The following is a 21835-nucleotide window of genomic DNA, read 5'->3' on the forward strand; positions in this document are numbered from 1 at the left end:
AATTTAGAGGCAGTGATGCGCAGAGGAACTGTACTAAGAAGCAATATATTAAAAGAGAGAGAACCACTGCCTTCGGGGAGCTCCTTGGGGATCTGTGCTTGTGTGATCAGAAATCCCTTACTTGACCCTCACTCTGCATTTCTTGGTCCCAGGTTGCCCCAGCTGATGGAAGTGGTGCGGTCGAATTATGAGGCCATGATTGACCGTGCACATGGGGGCCCCAACTTCATGATGCACTCGGGCATCTCACAGGCCTCTGAGTATGACGATCCCCCAGGCCTGCGGGAGAAGGCGGAGTACTTGCTGCGGGAGTGGGTGAACCTATACCACTCAGCAGCGGCTGGCCGCGACAGCACCAAAGCCTTCTCTGCGTTTGTTGGACAGGTAGAGCTTTTGGAGAGAAAGGTGCTTTTTATTCGGCATAAGTGGGGTATGGCGCCTCCGATGTCATTGATGGCCAGGAAACTGCTAGTGTAGTCAAGGAATATAAGGATACTTTTAGCTATGTCCTAGTTTGTCAGGGGTAGGCTATGATTATGGCTCATGAGACTGCTAAGTGAATCTAGCCACAGGTATGCTTTACTGTGAGATCCTTAGCAGTCCTGAGCATGTGTAGAAACTAGGACACTTAATGGGGTTATAGGCTACTTTTTCCTGAGTTGAAATTCTTCAAAGCAAAACCTTAACCTATACACTTACCAAATGAAACCAAAATACTTAAGATTGACAGGACATTTAATAGTATGCAAATTAACTAGCCTGTTCCACATGAAATTTAAACAGATTGACTGTTAGGAAATGATTTTTATTTATGTAAGTCAGATTTGTTCTGAATTGAAACTGTTAAATGGATGTGCCAAGAATAGGGCACTGACTGAGGGGCTGGGTTAGTAGAGGGAGAACTTGATGTGATTGATTGGCAGTGACCAATGAAAAGGAGAAACACAATTCAATTTATTGCCACAGTGTAACATAAATTTCCATGTTGCTTATCCCTGTTGGATATTTCTAATCATTTTTCCCCCCCAAGAGGCTTAACTGCCAAACATTGAAAGCCTTCATATTAACTATATTGCCCTGTTAGCACTTTAGCAAAGAAGGATCCTTTTCCTGAGAGAGCGAAACACAAAGTTTGTAGAATGGAGTGGTCAGTTTCCTTTCTTTGGTTTCTTGTTTTATTGCCCAGGTTCCAAGCAAGGTCATACAAAACTACATGTTGATTACTGATAAGGCATGTATTTAAAATGCAATTTATTTTTGCAAGATTAAACACCAACCTTTAATTCGTGGTAAATTTTATTCCTCAAAACCCTGGAAGGTTTGTGTATATAATATCACTCCCATAGACAACTTAAAATGAATCCCATGAAAAGTTATCGTTGCCAAATTTATGGTTTCCCATGTGGACAGAAGTACCCACAATCCATTTCCTTTATTTTATGAATACGGCACCTGTCAGATGTTTTTGCTGAGTGTCCTGGCCTTTTCAAAAAGAATTAGACTTGTTCAATTTTAAATTCTTTTAAAGTTCCCTTGTTTCCTTTGACTTTAGCAGTATTGCCTTTTTCCCAAGATACTCTATTTCCCTTATCCCCTCATCCCATCTCCACCCTCACCCCCAACATACAAAGCCAAATAGTATATTTTATATTATCTGGCTTCTTATGTGGTTAAGTTATATTGTAAAATTTGAACATCTGCCTTTATTTCATTTTCCTGTTTTTCTGATGCCTATTTTAAATATGTTAAAAACAAAATCCAATCAGTGTGGTTTTTCTTTGTAGCCTTATTGGTTGTGGCAAAATTTCCCCTTTATTGGTTGAATTAATTTAACCTCATCTGCTGAAACAGGTGAATCTAGCCTGTGTGCAGTGTAATTTGCAAACTCCTTTTCCTGTTTGGGTTGGATTTTTCTTTCTTCCCTTTTATTTTAGCTTTTATTACTTACTAATGATTGTTAATATGTTGTTATTGCCATCATACTCAAAGAGGACCAAAATGACATCATTGTGTTGGGATTTATGTGTAGTGGGTCTGTGGCTAATCAGACAGTATGAGCTTGAAAGGTTCTACCACAGATCAGACACACAAATAGTCTATGTTCATATTTGAGATGGAATGATAATTTATATCTAGCTATGTTAATGTAATTTTTTTTTTTTTAGCAAACCCTCTTTTTCATTGGTGCCTCCTAAAGTCATTTTGAAATTGAACTTTTTGGTGGTTTGCTCCCTAAAGATTATTGCCACCTATGGCAATTTGATGATAAATCAATAATAATATGTAAGAAATTTATTCTGTTGACCTGAGATATACCCCCAGGTTAAGAGGACTTGATATAATTTAATAGGCGATTAACAGTTGATTACATAGCCTATGGGACAGGCAACTAAACTAAAGCTGCCATTTTTGCCTTCTTCATTCTCATATTCTCTGCTCTCCCATTAAGTTTGAACTCTGCTGTAAGAGCTGGTAGCCTGCTATTCCAGGTGAATAAAACCTTTCTCCTGTGGTGTCTGATGCTAACTAAATTCTGGGGTTTTCATGTTATAAAGAAATGACTTTTCTTGTTTTCAAACACTGTAAATCTGAAGTCATTTCAATGCCTGGAATTATGGTGTATAAGTGACCTTGGATTCTCAGAGGCTGTGTCAGTGGGGTTTATTCACTGGCAAGTCCAATCAGTCTGTGAAGGCTCCCAGTAATACTGACATTGAGCTTTGTTCGTCAGAGGAACAGCCTCTCTAAACTCAGAGGGCTCGTCCTGGGGAAGCCAGCCTCCCAGTGATGAGCATTTAAATCACTTTTAAAAACTATTCAAGAGTTTATGAAGGGGCGGGCAGAGAGCTTGTAATTAGTATTAAGTCATGAAACCTTTTTATTTATTTATATATATATGTATATTGAACAGTTTAAAAACTACTTTTTGGATTTTGTTGGCTCATATTTCTTGTCCCCAAAACAGATGCACCAGCAAGGAATCCTGAAGACTGATGACCTCATAACAAGGTTTTTTCGCCTGTGCACTGAAATGTGTGTTGAAATCAGCTACCGGGCTCAGGCTGAGCAGCAGCACAATCCTGCTGCTAACCCAACAATGATCCGGGCCAAGTGTTACCATAATCTGGATGCCTTTGTGCGGCTCATTGCACTGTTGGTCAAGCACTCAGGGGAAGCCACTAACACAGTCACCAAGATCAACCTGTTAAACAAGGTTGTCTGTCTTTGTTGGCCAGTTACCTTATATATACTTGTGCTATGGAAAATGTTCTTTACCTTTGATTAGGGAATGAATGGGGGGGGGGGGGGGGGGAGTCAATAATGTCTACTAGATTTCCTAACTCAGATCATTTCACTTATATAGCCAAGGAACAATCAAAACTTAAGTGATTAGATCCAGTAGGAACTGATTTTGAAAGTTCAGATTTCAGATTTTGCTTCTAGTTTAGAAATGTTAGACTCAGTATATATTAGACATTTGAGTCCCTTATTCACAAAGACCAGCTTTAAGAATCCTGTGTGGCTCTTGGCCTTATTGGTTATAGTTAATGAATGTAGGTTCATGAGCTCAGTGTTAAGTATATTAGCCAGATAGAATTTGTGTCCTGAAGTAAAACTTGTCTTATTGCATTCAGTATCATAGATTGTTACTAGTAGATAAAACCCAGGGAGTCAGATATCAGTGAGGCAGTGGGAGATGGAACACACATCTATAGGACAGTTTAGGCAAAATCCATTGTTTATAGATACTCACAGTTTATGAGAAATACATAGCAAACTGTTTAATTGAAACTTACCCAAGCTACTGTTTAAAAAAACTGACGGGGGGGGGGGGGGGGCTGGCTATATTTAGGAGACTTATTCCATGTTAATGTCCTGATGTGTTTGTTATCTTTAGGTTCTTGGTATAGTGGTAGGTGTCCTTCTGCAGGATCATGATGTTCGACAAAATGAGTTTCAGCAACTTCCCTACCACCGGATCTTCATCATGCTGCTCTTAGAATTAAATGCTCCTGAACATGTGTTGGAAACCATTAATTTTCAGACACTGACAGCTTTCTGGTAGGTGCTTTTGATCATGTTTAAAAGAGAACCTTTTGGTTATGTCACTCCTTGAGTGCCATTTTTGTGGCCTTTATCTTGGTAGCTTGTTATATTTAACTTGTAGGGAGATGAAACAACTTTTCTATGTTAGCACATGTTCTGAAGTTAACCTTTGTGGGTACCACTGCAATATTTATTTTGAACCTAACTGCTTTTAGTAGAAGTGTACTAATCAGTGTTTCTTTCTTCTAGCAATACATTCCACATCTTGAGGCCCACTAAAGCCCCAGGCTTTGTGTATGCCTGGCTTGAATTGATCTCACATCGGATATTTATTGCAAGAATGCTGGCACATACACCACAGCAGAAGGTGTGGCTGTAGTCTGTCTCCTACAGATGAAGACAGTAATCATATGGGGCTTGGGATGGCCTGCAGATTTCTCTTAGCTAGCTGGTTGGGTGGAAGTGCTTATAGATTTTCTTTGAAAATGTGCAAGGAGTTTAGTGGTTAACTGGTTTTCATTTTATTTCATTTGGTTGAATTTAATGTATCTATGTAGGAGTCATTTGTATCTCATAGATAAGGAAATTGAGGCTCAAAGATGGTGACAACCTACATTTACTTGGCACCATTATCAGTTTGAATCTCAATTCTTCTGTTTCCTTAGCTCTTTCCATTATATTTTTATTGGCTCTTAATTCTATTTCAATAAAATTGTATGCCTACCATGTTCAAGAACTTCTTTGGTACATACAGACTAGTAGGATAGGACAGGGCTCTACTCTGCCTCCAAAAAACTTGGCTAGTCAGGGAAACAGAAAAATCAGTTAAGTTAAATAAAAGTACAAGGCAGAATGGGACTGAGTACTAAATCAGTTGTGTAAAACCATACCACTCAGGAGGTATTGAAGTTTAAAGAAATTCAACTTCATCATGAAGAGTGAGGAAGATTAAGGGTTCTCTTCAGGGTCCATAGGATTTTTAGTGTTAGCAGGGAATTTAGAGATCCAGTGCCATCTTATGTATGAGGAACCAAAGGCCTAGAGGAGAGTGCCTTATCCAAGGTCACCCAGGTAGTTAAAGACTGATGCAGTTTGAAACAAATCAAATGCTTTTTCACTTGGCCAGGGCTTTCAAATGATAGACATTTCCTTCCGGATATAGGAGGAGGCAGCAATTCAGGAAACTCCTTTATTGAATCTGCCTTTGTTCTGTAAGCACTAAGGATTTTAGAGTTGGTGGGAATTGGTTGAATTGGGTATTGATCGTTTCAATAGGATGGGGAGAGGGAAAGGAGGGGGCATTTTAGGAAGAAGTATAGAAACATTTTGGCTAAAATGAACTCTGCATGGCCATTCTATATAAAGTGGTATGAACTGAGCAAGTGATTAATGGCAGTCACTAATTAGGGTCACACTTGGGGTGGGAGTTGGGAGAAGGAGTAGGACAGTGGGGGGGGGGGATGGAAGGGGGGGCACAGATTGAGAACCCTTTATAAGGTTTAGGCATGGATTAGAGCTGAGAGGAGTTATCTATGTGAAACACTATAAAGAGAAAACCCAGAGCAATTATCTGCATAGTGTGATGAAGTCAGATAGGATTGAAAATTTAAATGGTCATCCAAGTGAAAATGTTTAGTCAGACTGACATAGGTACTTATGTTGAGAGGTTAGGAGATGGGGATAGCTAGGTGGATAGTTGATAGAGAGCCAGGCTTGGGAGTCAGGAGTACCTAGGTTCAAATCTGACTGTAGATACTTCTTAGCTGTATAACTCTGGGCAAGTCTCATGCTTAACCTTGATTGCCTAATTCTTGCCATTATTCTGTCTTAGAATGGATAAATACTAGAACAGAAGGTAAGGATTTTTTTAAAAAGTCAATAGGCTATGAAGAACCAAGGAACTTGATTTGAGGTCATTGGTTTGCTTTAGGCCATCATCCAATTTAGTTTTAATGTAGGGAGTGGTAAAAATGAAAGATTAGACCAAAGAATTGCTGAAAACAGAGAAGAACTAGTTTGGTAGCTTATTGTGGTTGGTAATTGGGTAAAGTCAGATTTACTGGTTTATTTGGTTTTTTAAACAAAATAGGCAGAGGCCTGCATTTGTCAATGAAGAGGGAAATGTTCATGGGTAGGACTTAAGATCTTTCTTAAAACCACTTTTTTCCTTTCTAAGTAGGAGGATTTATGACCCTAGGTTAATAGTATAAGGTAGATTATAATAAATGAGTATTCCCTTTCTAGTCTGAGAATCCCTTTATAATGCTAACAAAATTATCTGGTTAAGTGCATGTTTTGGCCTTACATAGTTAATCACTCCTTTTCTTTATCTTGTCTCCTAGGGCTGGCCTATGTATGCCCAGCTGTTGATTGATTTATTCAAGTATTTAGCCCCCTTCCTTAGAAATGTGGAACTCAGCAAACCTATGCAAATCCTCTATAAGGTAATTTACTTTGGTTTGTCAAAAAATCCTTTGGAATCTTCTAAAGCCTCAGTTTAACCAGTAGGACTCATGGAAATCAAAAATCTTTCAAATTAAAGTGAATTACACTCATTAAAGTAAATTCTTAACTCTTTTTTATGGATTTCTAAATGTGTTACAAACATGTCATCCGTTGGAGAGTGAATATCCCTAGTGAATGAGAGTATAATATAGTTCTCCCCTTCATCTGAATCAAACTTGGAATAGTAGGAATAAATGGGGGTGGGGGGGGGGCTGCATACTTGTACAACACAGGCATGTGAGTACCTCATGTCTGCCTGATGTTAAAGCTGCTCATCTTTTTCACTTTTTCTTCTCCCAAACCCTTTTCTAAACACATTAGGGTACTTTACGAGTGCTGCTGGTCCTCCTGCACGATTTTCCAGAATTTCTTTGTGATTACCACTATGGATTCTGCGATGTAATCCCGCCCAATTGCATCCAATTACGGAATCTGATCCTGAGTGCCTTTCCACGAAACATGAGGCTACCAGACCCATTCACTCCCAATCTGAAGGTAAAAGCTGTAATCATGGCAGCTCACAACCTCGTACATAATGGATGAGAGCAGTCAGCAGTCCCTGGGTGCCGAGGAAGGTGTCCAGGGAGCCCTCTTGCTACAGGAGGTGCTCCTTATCCACAAGCACAGCAGGAATTTTAGGAGCTCAGTTGTTGAAATGGGCACTTTTTGGAACTGCTTTGCTGCTTATAGTTTAGATATCAGCATTCAAGTCTTTGCCTTTGTCCTTTACAGGTGGACATGTTGAGTGAAATCAACATCGCTCCTCGCATCCTCACTAACTTCACTGGAGTGATGCCTCCTCAGTTCAAAAAGGATTTGGATTCCTATCTTAAGACTCGATCGCCAGTCACTTTCCTGTCTGATTTACGCAGTAACCTACAGGTTAGATTTGCAGTTCTTCAGTACATTCAGTTCAATTCTCAGTTATATCATTTGATGATTGTGATTGATGTCTTTTTAATTTCTTCATTCCTATATTGCCTAGCAAGTTAGTCCTGTTCTTCTCCCCCCCCCCCCCCCCCCCCACACACACACACACACACTCACACTCACACACACCAGAATCCATTCTAAAGCAAAAAAGCAGCAAAGGACTAGGCAATTTGGGATTAGGTGACTTGCCCAAGGTTACGGTTAGGAAGAGTCTTCAGGCTAGATTTGAACCCAAGTCCTTCCACCTTCAAGCCTGGTACTCTACTGTTACCTTGCTGTCCCATGGCAATTGATTTTAAGTCAATGCTTTCACACAATCATCGTCTGATTTTTGAAGGGACCTAGAAGCCACCTAACCTCAGTTATCCTTGACTCCAAAGCCTCCCTCTGACAAATGATCATCCAAACTTTGCACCTAATCGGGAGATGGGGAACCTCCTTGGTCCTAGAGACAATTTATGCCCCATTGGGCCTTGCTTAGGAATCTTGGTCAGTTTTACCTTCAGTGTTGGTTAGATGAAATGTATATGGGCATTATGCCTAATCAGGCATCTGTACTGGTGCTGCAGGCATGGAAGAGGCACAGCCAAGATGTCGTATGTTAACTATGCCCTTTGTGTGCTCCATTCACTGGAGTCAGACACAGTTGCTACTCTTACTTTTAGTGCCTACCTTCCAGTTTTGTGAGGACGTTCACTTTAATTTACTTAATGGGGTATCTCAACATTTGTCTCCCCTCCCTATCTTCTAGAACCCTTTCTCTGGGCCCTCTTCCTCTTTTTTAGAGGTTGATGCCAGCGTTTGGATTTCTAACATCACCTCATTCTGTTGTAGTTGGATTTTGAGAATGATGGATGTTAGTTAGGCATAAAGCTTTGATCAGAGGTCCCGACCTATGCCTCAAAGAGGAAAGATTTGGAAATATCAGTAGTAAAGTAACCTACCGACAACATTTAATGAAGGCTTAACTTGGGCATTGTTCACTAGGTATCAAATGAACCTGGCAATCGCTACAACATCCAGCTGATAAATGCACTGGTGCTCTACGTCGGTACTCAGGCCATCGCCCATATCCACAACAAAGGCAGCACGCCGTCCATGAGCACCATCACTCACTCGGCGCACATGGACATCTTCCAGAACTTGGCTGTGGACCTAGACACAGAAGGTAAAGAGATGGTGGGTGATGGAGTAACTCCAGGTCACTGACCTTGTAGGCAGGCAGGCAAATTATGGTTGGGGTAAGAAATGTATTTCTGTATCATTGAGGAGAATTGTAATGTGGGAATGTGTAGGTTTGCTAAGGCAAGTTTCTTCTTTTCGCTGGGCATTTTTTATTGACTGTAGAGAGAACCTGGGAGGTTAGTCAGACCTTTAAAAGGAAGGTATGAATTGTCTGAGGCTCCCTCTCTCCCCAGTATATACAAGAGAAAGTTACTTGTTCAATTATTGTGAATAATTATGTTCATTTAGCATCTTCATTTATCAGGCACTTGTACTAAAGTTTATAAGACTTCCCTCACAACAACTCTCAGTACAAAGTCATCCATCTTATTCTTAGCCCCTCTGTTAGCACATGGAGCCTTAAGAACTGTCATTGATTCCAGGTCGGTACCTCTTCTTGAATGCAATTGCCAATCAGCTGCGGTATCCAAACAGCCACACTCACTACTTCAGTTGTACCATGCTGTACCTTTTTGCAGAGGCCAACACTGAAGCTATCCAGGAACAGATCACCAGGTGAAACTTAGGGGTCCTATAGGCTGGGTACTTGACCTGGGGGCCGTGGATAAATTTCAGGGGATCCATAAACTCAGGGGAGAAAAATGACATCTCTATTTTCACTAACCTCTTAGCTGACATTTAGCATTTCTTTCTGTTATTTAAATTTTTTATTTTAATTTTGAGAAGTCTGTAGGCTTTACTGGCCTGCCAGGCTCTTCTGTAAACACAAAGTCCAGAATCTGTTCTAGACTATCATCTTTAACCCTCGGCTCTAGTCCATTACTGTGTGAAAGTGCAGGTTATATCTTAAATGACCCATGATCAGGAAAAAAATACACACTTGGTGCTGAAACTATTCTCTATATTCCCCCACCCCCAACTTCTATTACAGGGTTCTCTTGGAACGGTTGATTGTAAATAGGCCACATCCTTGGGGTCTTCTTATTACCTTCATTGAGCTGATTAAAAATCCGGCGTTTAAGTTCTGGAACCACGAGTTTGTTCACTGTGCCCCAGAAATCGAAAAGTGAGTTGCATGTGTGGTGTGGTTTTTTGAACTGGAAAGGGAAAACTATGGAATGGAGCAGGATAGTACACATTCTTTGGTGTATTTGACTAGGTTGGAGGTTGTCAGTTAAGAAATAGATTCCTTGGATGTTGGAGAGAGATTGTGCCACTGGCAGAAAGTTCTCAACGTTATTAAGTCTGTTTTCAAGCCTCAGATGTAAATAAACCATGATTGAATTCTCAGATAACATGCTTTATTGGACAAAGTGACAATCTAGGCCATAAGATTTTCACATTGATGCTGAGGGGACAGGGGTAACAATATTCTACTGGGTACTTTGGACAAGAACCTAACTCATCTTTGACTCTTCCTTTAGGTTGTTCCAGTCAGTTGCACAATGCTGCATGGGACAGAAGCAGGCTCAGCAAGTGATGGAAGGAACTGGTGCCAGTTAGACGGGCTGCCTCTTGTGTTGTAAGCGTGCCAGCCTGGAGGGCCCCATGCCACCGAATTTCACAAACTGACTGAAGAATCCTTTTGGCTCTTCCTGACCTTTCCAGCCCCCTTGGTTCTTGGGTATTTGCCCTCACCCTTGGGGAAGAGTCTCCCATCTTTGTGGGCACGTTCCAAAGTTTAAACACATTTTTTTTGACTCTTGGCCAAAATTTAGAAGATGCTGTGAATATCATTTTGAACTAGTGTAAATACATGGAACCGAAACCTTTGTCTGGACTTTTTGGGTTTGTGCAAATTGTGTTAAAGGCAGGTGGATAAACTGGCGCCTGTTCAGCTTGTAATAAAGGGGCAGCTGCTGATGCCAAGCACTTGTCTAGGGCAGATCTCCTTGTCCTGACATTCCCGGACTCCCAAAGAATATTGAAAAGCCAGTTTAATATTATGTAACTTATTTTTTCTTTATGTGGACAGGGGACCTTTAAAATCACTAAGCTGTTAAAAATGTGGATGTGTTGGAATATGGGGTGCTATGGATTGGTGGGGGAGGGAGGGTTTGGGATTAAGGTCCATTTTTTTCCACCCCTCCCTTCCTCCCTCCCCCCTCCTTTCTACCTAAATCTGACAGCAGGGAACACACCAGTTGGAATAGCTTCTCATTTCTGCTGGAGAAGAGATACTTTGGGCCCTGTGGGATAGGGTCAGCTTTCGTTATCAAGGGAAACCAGACCAAGTCTATAGCATTCCCCCTCCTTCCTGACACTTGTAAATTGTGGGGGATGGGAAGGGAAGGAAACAAATCTATGAACTGCCCCCCACCCCCACCCCATCCCCATCCCCATTGACCACACAGTCTAAGTTTGTAAAAAGAACAAAGGACCAATACAGCCCATTTTGTAAGGATTTTGAATGTTTTGTAAATGTATTGGTCCGCGTGTTGTATTTTGTAGCCTTTCTAGTTCCTGGGCTTTAGTTCTCCCACTTCTTGTATGTATCTGCATACTGTAGTTATACATTAAAGTCATGACATGCACTCCCGTCCACTGTGGCTTTCTCAGTAGTGGTCAGTGCTCGTGGCAAGGATTAAAAGCAGATTGTCCCTGCCCTGAGCAGCCACAAAGCACAGGACAGGGCATATTGACAGTAGGGCCCCAGCTCCATTTTAGATTGGAGAAATTTTAGGACTAATTGCCTCCAATGTCAGACTAGAGCTGGCTAACACCACCCTCTCCTGGGCATATGGCTTTGTTAAGAAGGCAGGCCGCACAAATGGGCTTCTAGCCCTCAACATCGTGCCTGCACATCTTCACTCACCTTAATTAGTAGCTTTAAATGAACTCATCAAAGGGCATTATAAACCCAAAGGGATCCACTGAATCCTTAGGCTTTATATAAAATCTTTATAAGCTGATTCTGCCACCATGTAGACATTATTAGAAAGTTCTCTACCCTTATAAGAGTTGAAAGCCTAGATAGGACAACTATGAATTAGTTTATTCCTGTAAGTTATGCTTTTTTTTTTTTAAGTGCCATAGGTTTATATTATTTCACTGTCTAGAATTGGAGATGAAGGTCTATGAAAGTCAGGACCAGCTATAGATTGAGGATGTATTTAACTGCTGCTGGCCCTTAACCACCCTGTGACCCTTGGATAGATAACTCTACTGGGCCTGATTTTTCTTTCCTGCAAAATTGAGGGACAGGGTTGGACAATCATTGGCCCTCCGAGATCTGAGGAGGTGGAGCTGGCCTTTGGCTTAAGCTTGAATTTCAAGTATTTCACTAAAGGCAGACTGGGGTCATTTCCAAAGAAGCACTTTTTGCACACAGCCCTATAAAGGTAGGTGATGTGGGCTTGGTCCCCACAGTATAGAGGATAAAAAAGGCTGTTGCTCATGACTCCTCTTTCTTCTGCTCCAGGACCCAGCACTTGAACTTCCCCATTCCCCCAAGTAAGATCTGAATCACTGTATTAACTATGAGGAATTTTATATATAACAAGAATAGAAAGAGTTGTCAACAACAACAAAAAACCAGTAAGATTCCAAATCTTGGGGTTGGCCCCAGCACACACAAACATCTATTGAAAAGCAATTTAGGTTAATGTGCTTTCCTAGTTTGTGGAGGGAAGGAGAACAATGAATCTGGTGACAGGCTTAGGAACTGGTCAGTTCCAACAGGTGATGCAAGATCCTCTTTTGACCATAGCGTACCTGCAAAGCCTGCTCTTCCCTCCAGCTGAGTTTGGCCCCAGCCTCCTTGTTGCTAAGTAGTTCCTGTTCACTTTTTAAGTCTGTAGCATAAGCCTGCAGGGTCAGCAGGATACTGGCTCGGAGGAGTGTCTTCCATGAAGCTTTGAGTTTGGGAATAGTTTTATTAGTCAGTGTTATGCTGTCATCACCATCATCTTCCTCCCAGCCATCTTGTTCCTTAAGTTCCCTGAACTCCTTAGCTGGCATGCAGAGCACCTGTAATGACAGCAAAGAGTTAATTTGAATTCTTCCATACTTGGTTTTCAGATTCCTAAGATTACTAGAAGGCAAATCCAATTCAAAATTGGGTTAGGCCCTCAGCTAGCAAGCTTGGCCAGTTCCAGGTTTTTCACCTTAAGGGTAGCAGACAACTCCTCCTCAGTGAGCACCTCTTCTCTGCCAATTACAAATGCACCCTCCTCGCCTACCATCTCCAGCTGGCACAAGAAATCCCAACGCTCACACATCAGGCATCTCTCTTCCTCAGTTGTGGTTCCTATGTAAAATGTAAGCAGAGGCAGAAGCATTTTCTAAGAGCTCCTTCAATATTTGAGAAGTGTGTTAAACAGAAATAGGACTCCCTGTAGCTACCCTCCTTATTCTGAAAGAGGCACCCATACCCTGTAGGGCCGCTGCTCGAACTGTCACCATTTGAATGTCAGCTGTGTCATCTGTGTTCCCAGGATACGGTTCAGCAAAGCCATACATATGGACCAGTTGCCAGTTGGCCATCTGGCCATAGGTGTTAAAGATCTCTTGGCCTTTGAGGATTGGCTGGGTAGCTACCATTCTTAAATATTCCTGTAGAAGAAGCAGAGTTAAGCATTGTCTTCATCTAACTCAAGTTCTGTTCATCTAGAGGATTTGATAGCAAGAGGTAATAGTGGGGGAGGTTTTGAAATAGAAGTTAGAAAGTCTGGGGGCACTTGCCATTTGTAAAACCTCCTAGCTCTGGAATAAAAGGAGTGACACACAAATGAGAATTCAAAGCAGAGCAAGAAATGACCCAAAAGGAAGAATACAATTACTGTAACATAGAGACCTGATAGCTCCTTTATTCACTTTAAAAAAAAAATCCTTACCTTCTATCTTAGAAATAATACTGTATATTGATTCTAAGGCAGATGAACAGTAAAGACTGGGCAGTGGGGGGTCAACTGACTTCCCTGGGGTCACACAGCTAGGAAGTTGTCTGAGGCCAAATTTTTTAACCCAGGACCTAGACCTGACTCAAAGTACTGAGACACAACTAGTTGGCATGCCACACACCCATATATCCTCTGGAAGGTACTATAGAGGTAATGGCTTGCTTTGGGTCACACAACTAAGTGATGCTACATTTGAACTTGGATCTTGCTGACTCCAGTTCCAGTGCTGTATGCACTGTGTGGTGCCTCCTAGCTGCCCCCCAGCATATGCACGGTTAGCTATAGCAAAAATGGCAATGGACCCCAGCCCTAGGAACCCAGGCTCTGTATCTCGTCAACAGTTCATGACATTTAGCATGAATCCTAAGTCAACAGGATCCTACGACTGGAGCCAAAGGGAAGCATGGCCCAGCCCTGTGAAGTTGCTCTGACAAGCCGCTGTTTCGTTCATGAGAGTTGATGCTGCCTTGGGAGAGGGCCGATCTGACTCAAAGAGAACAAATGAGGCAGATTCCTATTCCTGGAATCTCCACTTTACAGAAATTCAGACTTTGAGTCAAAGGCCAATTACATCCATTAGCACATGGAGGCAGCAAGATGAAACTGCCAAAGTGCATAAAAGCCATAATTAAGTTGGCCTATCCGATCCAAAAGATATCCACTCACTGGAGAGTATTCCAGGTTGGCATTGTGGTTTGCCACATGGTTCAGGATATCAGCAGCTGGCACCATCATAGGGGGATTAGGCTCCTTCTCATCTTCCTCTTCTTCAAGTGGCTCCTGAAAACTACCACAGAGAAAGAAGGGCTGACTAAGGAGCCACAGAGGAAGGTGAGGTCTAGGCCCACTCCAAAGTTTTGAGGGGAACAGGAAAGGTGATGAGCTTCTGTTCTCATCACCTCCCACTGGATCAATACCTTTTGGGCAGAAGGGACACAAGATCTTATTAAGAAAGGCATGCCCTGGCCAACTTCTTGGCTTCAGTCTAGACAAGGGGATCTTCATCTTTGTATTTAGACCCCTCAGGCAGGCAGTCCAGGGAAGTCTACGTGACCCCTTTTCAGAATCATGTTTTTAAATGCCTATGATCACAAAGAGAACTAGGATGTTCACAATAGTTATCCAATCTTAAACAGGATTGTCAACCCTAATGTAAAAATCCTGGATCAATTAGTGAGTATTAAGGGTTAGGTGTTGTAGAGGAAAACACCATATCAATCCCTAACTTTAAGAAGTTTCTATTCTAAAGGGGGCAGCTGGCAAGAACAGATACTCCCTGAATGCCCCAGGCCCAATGCTCTATCCCCAGAAGTGAGCTACCCAGAAAGCTGATCACCTGTAGGCCATGACCATAGCCACAAGTCGGCGGTAGAGCTCCAGAGATCGGGCCTGTGGAGGGAAGATCTCTGGATGAGCCTCCAAGAAGGGCTGGACAATGGCATCATACTCTTGACTGATATTGGCCAGGTCCCTTTGCACAGCTTCAGGCACACCAGTACCCTGTAGGAGTTGTCTCAGTTCTCCCTCTGACCTAGGGGAAAAGGGATCAGGGTCACATCTTAGGCCAAATGTTGGAGCCCTGAAGGAGCAAGGCACTAGCCCTGGGTCCTAAAAAGCTAAACTAGCCATAGAAAGAGCAGTAGAGTTAGATTCAGATTCTGCTGCTGCCACTTAGTCCCTGTGTGCTCTCTCACCTCCCAGGCCTTCAGTGACTATATAAGTGAGTCTCACTGAACTGGATGGCTTTGGAAAGTTCTCTTCAGCAGCTGAATCCGGGCTCCTGCTTCTTGTCTCCAAGTATTAGACTAGGCTGTGGGCTTGTTTCTCAAGAGTGGCCCACCAGCCCCAAACATCTGCTCAGCATTGCTTAATGAGAAATGGGGTACACCATGGAAAGTAGGCGGCAGCTCTGGAGTATTTAAAGCAGGCTGCTCTCCCCAGCAGCCCAAACACTGAACACTGGGCATGTCTAAAGTTTGCCTAAGTTCAACCCTGCCCCCCATGGAACTTACAGTCCAGCAGAGGGGTGAGAGACCATATTGGACACTAAATGAGCCTCAGTTTTATTCTCTATAAAATACCGTTGGACAGGGGCTCCAAGATCTTTTCCAGTTTTAATATGCTTTGATTCTGGTTGTCCTGCCAAGATGCACTTTTGGTAACTTTTACCAAAAAAAGCACAATTGTAAAAATTGGGGAAGGAAGAAAGGCCAGACGGAGAAGACTACGAGAGAGAGGAGGGGGGAGGAGGAGAGATGGAATCAGGCAGGGCCAGCGGTCATTGTGCCCCTCCTGCAGCTCTTCGCATATCGAGGTCAGCACTTTGAGGGGCTTTCGAATGAATGAAGGCATCTCGGCTCTCCAAACCGGGGCTCCCGCCTTTCCCGATCACCCCCGCCTTCCAGTTCTCACCAGAACATGGGGTGCTGCAGGCTGCCCAGGTCGGGCCAGAGGGAGAAGTAGCAGCTCCAGGGCGAATCCTCGGCCAGGTACTCGTAGAGGAGGGCCAGGAGAAGGGGTACCCAGCCCGATTGGCTCTGCAGGGCCCCATGCTCTGCATGAGAACCAGGACCCTGGTCACCCCGGGGTGCCCACCTGGGACTTCCGCCCCCAGTAGGGACCTCCCCAGCTCTGCCCAGGCTTCCTACCTTTTTCCAGGAGGTCCCGAATGGCAGTGGTTTTTTGGGACAGGAGCACAGCCCGAGGTACCACGAAGAGCAGCTCCCCGCGCTGTACGTCCTCCAGGGCCACCATCCCGTAGCCTGCCACAGTGCCCTCCCGGGTCACCGAAACCTGCAGCCCGGAAGATGCTGGGACCCGAGAGCCCGAGGCTTCGCCCCCACCGGCTCTTTCCTCTCCATTGCTCCCAATAGCTACTCGCGTGCTGGACCTGACCCCTCCCACAGCAACCAATGGTTCCAGCCCCGAGGGTAACAAGCCCCGCCCTCCCTGCACTCAGGCCTCGCCTCCGCCAATAATTTTCAATGGCCCCTCGCCCCGGACTCCGCCCCCTACTCCACCTACCAATGGAGATCTACGTCCTCTCGTAGAGCCCCGCCTCCTCTCCCAGCTACCAATGGAGATTCAGATGCTCCCCCAGAGCTCAGTCCCTCAGTCAGTCCCTCAGCCTCACCTTGGAACTCAGCTCCAGTCCGACCCTGCGGCACCAATTTAGGAAATCCGGGAGAGGGCTGTTCCCGCCTTGGGAGAGCCTCTCCACCTAAAGAGAGCGCGGGAGGAGGGCTCAGTTTCCGAACTTCCTCCAGGCTCGGAGGTCTTGCCGCGGCAAGCTCCCCACCCTAGTCGGGGAAGGGGACGCTCCCAAAGCGCCAGAGGAGGCGGGGTCCTCTCCCACCCCCCTGTTCCACTCGCCCCTTCCTCACCCTCGGTCGCTTCGCTGCAGTCGCCATTGTTTGGGCCTAGCGCGACTACTGGCGCTCTGGGGTCAAGCTTCCTCCTCGGAAGGCCCGCCCCCTCTTAAAGTGACTTGGACCATTCCAGTTATAGGAGCCGGAGAGGAACTAGAGTGAAGTCCTGGGCGTGGTCGGTCCGTCCCTTGAACGCACATGCGTGCATGTGTACTTCTATAAGGTATATTTATATAGTGCGTGAATACATGTTGATTACACATATATGAAACATGCACATAAGATAAACTTGTGTGCGTCTGCATACACCTACCTACATATGTGTATCCCTATCTTAGAATCAACACTGTGGATTGGTTACAAGACAGAAGAGCAATAAAAGTTAAGAAATGGGGGTTAAGTGACGTGCTCAGGGTCACATAGCTCGGAAGTGTCCGAGATCATATTTGAGCCCAGGACCTTCAGTCTCCAGACCTGACTATTCACTCTGTTGCCTCGCTGCCCTTCAACTGGTTTTCAAAAATCACATCAATCCAAAGAGGAAACTGAGGCAGGCAGTGGTTAAGTGACTTGCCTGGGGTCACCTGACTAGGACCACCACGAGGTTTGGGTCTTCCTGACTCCCAAGTCCAGTAACAGCCACTTAGTTGCCTGTATGATTGATAAAATTCATTGTCTCCAAGGTCCTCTGACTTTCAGCAACATGGTCTCTTCCAATGTTTCCAGCCTTTTTACATCTTACTTTCCCTCATAGTACTCTGTACTCCAACCTTACTGGCTTCCCCACTGTTCCTCCTCTTCCGCCCTCCCCTCCATACACTCCATCTCCAATTTCCATGCCTTGTAATTCCTCGTTCTTTATGCTCAGAACTCATTTCTCCTTCCTTCCTGCCCCTTGGAATTCCTGGTTTCCTTCAAGATGCAACTCGAAGGAAACCTTTCCTGGTACTCCTGCTACTAGGGCATTCCCTCCCCAAACTACTTTATGTTTTATTTATAACAACATTATTTAAATTTTTATTAATACAATGAATAATTATAATAAACAATAACATCAATAATTAATAGACTGTCATGTTGATAATAAATATAATAAATAATTATATTAATATTATTTAAGATATCTTATTTATATTATGTATAGATCTGATTAATTGCTTGGATAAAGGCAAAGATGACCTGATTATCAAATCTGCAATTAATTAGACACAAAATTGGGAAGCTCAGATAGGATCCAGTCTTCCTTTGGGTTTTTAACTTCTGTGTCTCCTCCCACAGGAAGCTTTCTGGAATATCCTTAGTAGTTAGTGCTCTCTTTCTCTTTTCTCATGGACCCCCACACACCAGGGTAAGGAGGAAAGATCCAGAGAGTCAGGAGCTGATTGGGGTTAGGAATGAGGATTGTTAGTAGGGATGGGTACCTCTTAGTGGAAGTAAAATTTGAAACTTGTACTGAATTTAATAAGATAAAAATTTATTCAGAATTAGGGAAGTGAATAGGTAAATTTATATAGTGTCTACTACCTCAGGACTTCTATAATTTGGTGCTGTTATTATTCCCATTTTACAGTTGAGGAAACAGAGTTTAACAAATTAAGTGAGATGCTAGTTTTTATTATTCTGCCCAAAGCCACACAACTGGTAAGTGTCTGAGGATGGATTTGAAGACTTCCTGAAACTGCTCCCTATCTGTCTAAAAAAGTAAAAATTCACTGAGAGACTTATGAAAAAGAATGCTATTCACCTCTAGAGAAAGAACTGTTAGAGTATATAAATGCAGATGAAAATATATGATATATTACTTGTTTATTTGAGTATGTGATTTGGGGTTTTGGTTTTATAAGATAATTCTATTATAGAAATAAATAATATAGAAACAGGTTTTGAGTGATAATACAGGTATAACCTAGGGGAATTGTTTGTCATCTCCAGGAGAGGGGAAGGAAGGAGGTGGGGAGACAACATGAATCTTGTAACTTTGGAGAATTTATGAGTAAATTTGTTATTGGTATAAAATAAAGATTAAATTTTAAAAAGTAAAATTTCTATTAGGGTTCAAGAATTCAACTTCACAAATATAAGGTGGGGAGGCATAGTTAGACCACAGTTTGCCTGAAAAAGATCTGAGGATTTTAGTGGACTGTAAGTGTGAATGAACAGAAGGATGTAGAGGCTGAAAATGTCAATGAGATCTTAGGCTGTTTGGTGACAAGGAGGTGACAGTCCCCTTCATCTGCCCTGGAATATGTCTGGACCACATCTGGAATATCTCTGACCTTTTCCACCTCTACCACAGCTACCTCTCATTCGGGAGACCCTTTTACCCCATGGCCAACTACTTCCTCTAGTGAGGGAGGTACCTCTACTTAAGGAGGTACCTATTCATATCAGCAATCCTCATTCCTAATCCCAATCAGTTTCTGACTCACTAGTCTTTGCCTCCTTACCTTGGCATGTGAGTGTCCATGAAGAAGGAGAAAGAGAGCACTAACTACTGAGGAGATTGGGGAAATCTTGTGGGAGAAGGCACAGAAGCTAACCCCCAAAGGAATATAAGGACTCTAAGAGATGGCAATAAGGGATGAAAGAATAATCAGAGCTAAGACCCAGAGACAGGACCAGTCAGACAGGAAAAGAATCCTACGTTGAAGTTTGTATTTTATTCTAGAGGCAAACAGTAACAAGGGAGTCATATGGATAGGCTAGTACTTTAGGAAAATTATTCTGGCAGCTATGTGGAGGATGGATTGGAGGAGGGGGAGGGAAACTGGAAATAGGGAGACTAATTAGGAAGCTATTAAAATAGTTCAGGCAAGAGGTAAAGAGAGCCTGATTTAGGGCAGTTGTCATGTGAGAATGGAGAGGCTATGTGTGAGATGCTGGGAGAAAAAAGCCAACAGAACTTTAATTAGATATGGAAAGGAGCAGAAGGAGTCAAGGAAGATGCTGAAGTTAAGGCTTGGGTCACTAGAATTTTCCAATGGTGCTTCCCATAGAACTTTCTGTAGAACTTTCAAAGAGATTTTATTTATCAGTGATGTGGATATTTAGAAAGCATTGTTATCAAATTTGCAGATGGATGAATGAAAAAATATTTATGAAGCTGTTTTTTAAGCATTGCAGATACAAACACAAAAGCCAGACAGTTCCTACCCTCTGAGAGTTTACATTCTAAAACCTTTTCCTAGGGGTGACCAGAGGAATGTGTTCTGGTCTGGGAAATCATAGAATCAGAATCTATATCTGGAACAACAGGTCAATCAGTTGATACAGAAGCAATGGTAGTGTTGATTTTATGGAAAATAACCAGGAAAGGGGGAAGCTAGGTGGCTCAGTGGATTGAGTGCCAGGTCTAGAGATAGGAGGTCCTGGGTTCAGATTTGACCTGATACTCCCTACCTGTGTGATCCTCGGTAAGTCACTTGACCCTGCTTGCCTCAGTTTCCTCATCTGTTAAATGAACTGGTGAAGAAAATGGCAGATACTCCAGTATATTTGTCAGGGGAGTCCCAAATCTGGTCACGAAGAGTTGGATAAGACTGAAAATGACTTAAACAACAACATCAAAGCCAGAGTGAGGAAATATAGTCCCCGAAAGTAAATGATTTAGTTCCTCTTGGTCATGATGTTCTTTGGTTTGGAAGGAGGACAAGAAAATGGGAAGAATAGCTAAAAACATAATGTTATAGGCTCAAAAAAAAAACCAACCCAACAACCAGATGTTTTTTGTTTTTAATATGAATAAGAGCCATTCCCTGTTGGCCAGAGGATACAAACAGGCAGTTCTTAAATGGAGGTAATTCTAAACCCCTGGCTGTTATTTTTCAAATCCTTTCTCCTTCCCTTTTTTGCCTTCTACATTATTCGCATCTCCTCCACCAATGTCTCACTCTATAGCTACTCAATCTGATCCTGGAATGCCTGCTACATACATAACAAACTTGCTTTCTCCTTAAATCTTACCCTTTCCTCCTCCTTCAGGCTTCTGGCTCTTTGGTAACCTCTCCTCCTTTGAGATTTACTCAAATCTCTTATCTCTGACCCAGTCAAAACTTTGATTCCTGTTATCTCCAGGATTTCTAGGACATCTCTTTTTTCTTTCAATGAGTTCAGTGCCTGACTCATAGTCTTTCTCTCCTCCTCAATTCCTGCCCTTATATTTTGTGATTCCAACATATATTGCCCCTCCTTCAAACACTCTCATTTCTTAGTTCCTCCATTTACTCATTTCCCATAACATTTTCCTTCTACTCTACCTCAGCTATACATTGAGAGAACTGTATCCTTGATCTTACCATCACCCATGATTTTCCTGTTTGTAAATTCTGAAATCCTCTTTTCTAATCTGTTTATTTTCATTCCATCTCTCTTTCTACCTTGCAACCTCAAGCCCTATTCTTGGTCCTTGCCATTATCTTTTTCATCCTCCAACCCTCAGGCCTCTCCCCAAGCTATACCACCCCTGCACTTTCCTTCCTTCCCCAACTTGGCTAACCAGTTCAACTGTACACTGTCCTCTTCTCTCAAGTCCCTTGCCTCCTTAATCATTTATTGATCTTTCTTTGGCAAGCATTAGCTTTGGATTATTCTCACCATCTACAGTCTTTGCTTCTGCTCATGCATGGCTGAACAAAGTTGCAATAAAAAAGCCCTGTGGACCAAGTCCACTTCAAATTTTTACTACATAATTTCAGCTGGATCCTCACTGCAGCAAGGTAATCTTTTTATACTTTCCAGTGACTCACTACCCCACTTGCCACAGTGGTTTCTGCAAAATTTCATCCCACTTCAGATCTCCCATGGCTTCCCTTCCTTCTCACATAGCTGAAAACATTGCTTTGTTATTTCATGGCAAAAATTGAGACTATTCAATAACAGCACCCCCTTTTTCATCTG

General features: G+C 42.8%; 2 protein-coding genes across 2 annotated transcripts in view; one reads left to right on the forward strand and one right to left on the reverse strand.

The window, feature by feature from the left end:
* The window catches only part of CNOT1 (CCR4-NOT transcription complex subunit 1), a 96268-nt gene extending 85064 nt beyond the window's left edge, over window positions 1-11204 (forward strand). The window contains exons 39-49 of the mRNA XM_001362989.5: window positions 153-384; window positions 2966-3214; window positions 3899-4062; window positions 4297-4414; window positions 6390-6491; window positions 6874-7047; window positions 7285-7434; window positions 8473-8653; window positions 9093-9225; window positions 9602-9736; window positions 10095-11204. Coding sequence (XP_001363026.2) covers window positions 153-384; window positions 2966-3214; window positions 3899-4062; window positions 4297-4414; window positions 6390-6491; window positions 6874-7047; window positions 7285-7434; window positions 8473-8653; window positions 9093-9225; window positions 9602-9736; window positions 10095-10173 — 1717 coding nt within the window. The 3' untranslated portion in view covers window positions 10174-11204. The remainder of the gene's footprint in view (window positions 1-152; window positions 385-2965; window positions 3215-3898; window positions 4063-4296; window positions 4415-6389; window positions 6492-6873; window positions 7048-7284; window positions 7435-8472; window positions 8654-9092; window positions 9226-9601; window positions 9737-10094) is intronic.
* Window positions 9950-17130, reverse strand: SETD6 (SET domain containing 6, protein lysine methyltransferase). The gene is made up of 9 exons (XM_007477541.3): window positions 16955-17130; window positions 16705-16791; window positions 16220-16364; window positions 15984-16125; window positions 14908-15102; window positions 14238-14358; window positions 13044-13224; window positions 12777-12919; window positions 9950-12639 (listed from the first exon to the last, which is right to left on the reverse strand). The coding sequence occupies exons 1-9, from the start codon at window positions 16979-16981 to the stop codon at window positions 12328-12330; spliced, it is 1353 nt and encodes a 450-aa protein (XP_007477603.1). The 5' UTR covers window positions 16982-17130; the 3' UTR covers window positions 9950-12327.
* Between the last annotated feature and the right edge of the window lie 4705 nt (window positions 17131-21835).

Source organism: Monodelphis domestica, chromosome 1, assembly GCF_027887165.1.
Source record: "Monodelphis domestica isolate mMonDom1 chromosome 1, mMonDom1.pri, whole genome shotgun sequence".
NCBI lineage: Eukaryota > Metazoa > Chordata > Mammalia > Didelphimorphia > Didelphidae > Monodelphis > Monodelphis domestica.

Bases quoted from the DNA above. Each gene is read 5' to 3' on its own strand.
- SETD6 (XM_007477541.3), bottom strand. From the start codon at position 16,981: ATGGCGACTGCAGCGAAGCGACCGAGG. The intron at 16,792-16,954 runs GTGAGGAAGGGG...CGCTCTCTTTAG, and splicing joins CTGCAGCGAAGCGACCGAGG to GTGGAGAGGCTCTCCCAAGG. The intron at 14,359-14,907 runs GTGATCAGCTTT...TCTCTGTGGTAG, and splicing joins GCTATGGTCATGGCCTACAG to TTTTCAGGAGCCACTTGAAG.